Raw genomic sequence first — 2748 nt, forward strand, 5'->3', positions numbered from 1 at the left:
AGGAGCCTGTCTCTTTAAATCAAGTCTGGAGCTTCCCAGTTCTGCAAAAAAATAAATAAGTAAAATCCAGAACAAAACAAACCTATAAACAGCTCAGCCCCCACCTCAGCCCTGGTCCCCTCAGACACCCCACTCTATGCTGCAAAATCCATTCTCTTGGCCTCTGGAGCCTCCGATACATACCTCCATTCACCACTGACAGGTGGGGAAGCCTGAAGAAGGGGCAGGCTGTCCTGGGGGTGCCCAGGTGCTGGGACAGGGAGGAAAAGCAAAGAGCTGAATCACTCCATCTATCCCGTCCCTGTGCCTAGGAGAGTGCTTGGGAGGGTTCCAGGGAACCAGATGGGAGAGGGCAGAGCAGCTAGAGTTGGGGGCGATGGGGCTGGGGTGCCACAGACTTTCCAAAGGCGTGGGACAGGGTCAAACAAAGGCTGGTGGTACAGGACCTGCAAGGGTGGGGGACACAGATGTGCCTAATGGAACTGGGGTCGCAGAGCCAGTGGCTGAGACTGGGGATTTTCCAGTCCTCTCCCTCCTAGCACAGCCCCTTTCCCCGATCAAAGAGATGAGGAAGAGGTTGGAAAACGAGTAACTTTCTCAGACCACCCTTCATCCCGGTCTCCTCTTGCAGGGGCAGCGCTAAAAGTCCGTTTCCCACATTCTCTTCAGTGAAGACCCACCTGACAGCTGGCCCCGGCCGGCCCCGCCCCACACGTGCCACAGAGGGAGGAGGAATGAACCAGCTTATAAGTGGGGGATGGGGGGAAGGGAGGAAGCAAGTCAGAGCCTCGGGGAGCCAAACTTCTCAGCAGCTCTGAGGCGGACGAGCGGGGAGCGAGAGCGCAGCAGCCGAAACCCTGAGTCTCCGGAGCCTCCCACCCCGCCTCCCTCGGCTAGGAGGGCCCTGAGACAACGCTGGGGGCGGACGAGGCGGCCAGGAGGCGGGGAGGGGGAGGCAAACCCTGCCCACTCGGCTCCGAGCCCAGAACGGCCGCGGAAGTCGGAGGCCGGCGCGCAGGGCAAGGAGGGCACCAGGGGCGGGGGGCTTTGCTCCTCGCCTGACCCCTCTCACCCCCAGCGAGGAAAGTGAAGATTCCTTGGACTTTAGAGGCAGCGGACAGACCGACCAAGACTGCTAGCCGCTCCAGGTCAAGGACTTGCCCCACCCGTGTTCCCCCCAGGCGCTCCCAACTCACTGGTGAGCGCGGCGGCCCGGGCGCTGAATGCCGGGGCGGCCGCGATGGCCCCGCGTGCGGGACAGCCGGGGCTCTGGGGGCCGCTGCTGCCGGGACTGCTGCTCGTGGCGGCGGCCTTGAGCCGACCCGCCGCGCCCTGTCCCTTCCAGTGCTACTGCTTCGGCGGCCCCAAGCTGCTGTTGCGCTGCGCGTCGGGCGCAGAGCTTCGGCAGCCGCCGCGGGATGTGCCGCCCGACGCGCGCAATCTCACCATCGTGGGCGCCAACCTGACGGTGCTGCGCGCGGCCGCCTTCGCCGGCGGGGACGCGGACGGGGAGGAGGCGGTGGAGACCAGCGTGCGCCTGCCGTTCCTCACTGCGCTGCGCCTCACGCACAACAACATCGAAGTACTGGAGGACGGCGCCTTCGACGGGCTGCCCAGCCTGGCGGCGCTGGACCTGAGCCACAACCCGCTGCGCGCCCTGGGCAGCGGAGCCTTCCGCGGGCTGCCAGCGCTGCGCTCGCTACAGCTCAACCACGCGCTAGCGCGGGGAGGCCCCGCACTGCTGGACGCGCTGGACGCCGCGCTCGCTCCGTTGGCCGAGCTGCGCCTCCTGGGCCTGTCGGGCAACGCGCTGAGCCGCCTGCCGCCCGCCGCGCTGCGCCTGCCGCGCCTCGAGCAGCTGGACGCGCATCTCAATGCGTTGGCCGGCCTGGGCCCCGACGAGCTGCGTGCGCTCGAGCGCGATGGCGGCCTGCCCGAGCCGCGACTGCTACTCGCCGACAACCCTCTGCGCTGCGGTTGCGCTGCGCGCCCCCTGCTGGCCTGGCTGCGCAACGCCACGGAGCGCGTACCCGACGCGCGCCGCCTGCGCTGCGCCACCCCACGGGCGCTGCTGGACCGGCCTCTGCTGGACCTAGACGAGGCGCGACTACGCTGCGCAGATGGAGACGCCGACGGTCGTGGCGAAGAGGTGGATGTCACTGGCCCGGAGCTGGAAGCCTCTTACGTCTTCTTTGGGCTGGTGCTGGCACTCATCGGCCTCATCTTCCTCATGGTGCTCTACCTAAACCGCCGCGGCATCCAGCGCTGGATGCGCAACTTGCGCGAGGCCTGCCGGGACCAGATGGAGGGCTACCACTACCGCTATGAGCAGGACGCCGACCCGCGTCGCGCACCTGCCACGTCTGCCCCTGCGGGCTCCCGCGCCACTTCACCTGGCTCAGGCCTCTGAGCTTCACTGCCTGGGCGTTGAAGGCTGCCCCTCCCTCGCCTGAAGCCTTGGAGATGAGACACCCGCAAGCTTGGATCTCTTGAGACCTGCTCCATACCAGCCGGAGACCTTTGTATCTTGACATCCCTCCCACTCAGAAGCTCCAAGCTGTACCCTCTCTCCCTGGCCTCTGAGAGTTCCCACAGCCAAGGCCAAGAGACACCCCATCTGATTCCAGAAACTGTACTCGCCCACCTCGGGCTCTGAAAGTCCCTCCCGCTTTCTGGCCTCTCCTGGAGACCCTGTCCTTCAATCCAAAAGCTCTGAGACTGACTCCGAAACTCTGCTTGGGCCCCTGC

The 2748-nt window shown here is 65.8% G+C and overlaps 1 protein-coding gene across 1 annotated transcript; it reads left to right on the plus strand.

Moving 5' to 3' along the window:
- The first annotated feature begins 1240 nt into the window (after positions 1 to 1240).
- Tpbgl (trophoblast glycoprotein like) lies at positions 1241 to 2410 on the plus strand. Its single transcript, XM_027942537.3, has one exon. The coding sequence runs from the start codon at positions 1241 to 1243 to the stop codon at positions 2408 to 2410; it is 1170 nt and encodes a 389-aa protein (XP_027798338.1).
- The last annotated feature ends 338 nt before the right edge of the window (positions 2411 to 2748 follow it).

The sequence above is a fragment of the Marmota flaviventris genome, chromosome 9, assembly GCF_047511675.1.
Source record: "Marmota flaviventris isolate mMarFla1 chromosome 9, mMarFla1.hap1, whole genome shotgun sequence".
Classification (NCBI taxonomy): Eukaryota; Metazoa; Chordata; class Mammalia; order Rodentia; family Sciuridae; genus Marmota; species Marmota flaviventris.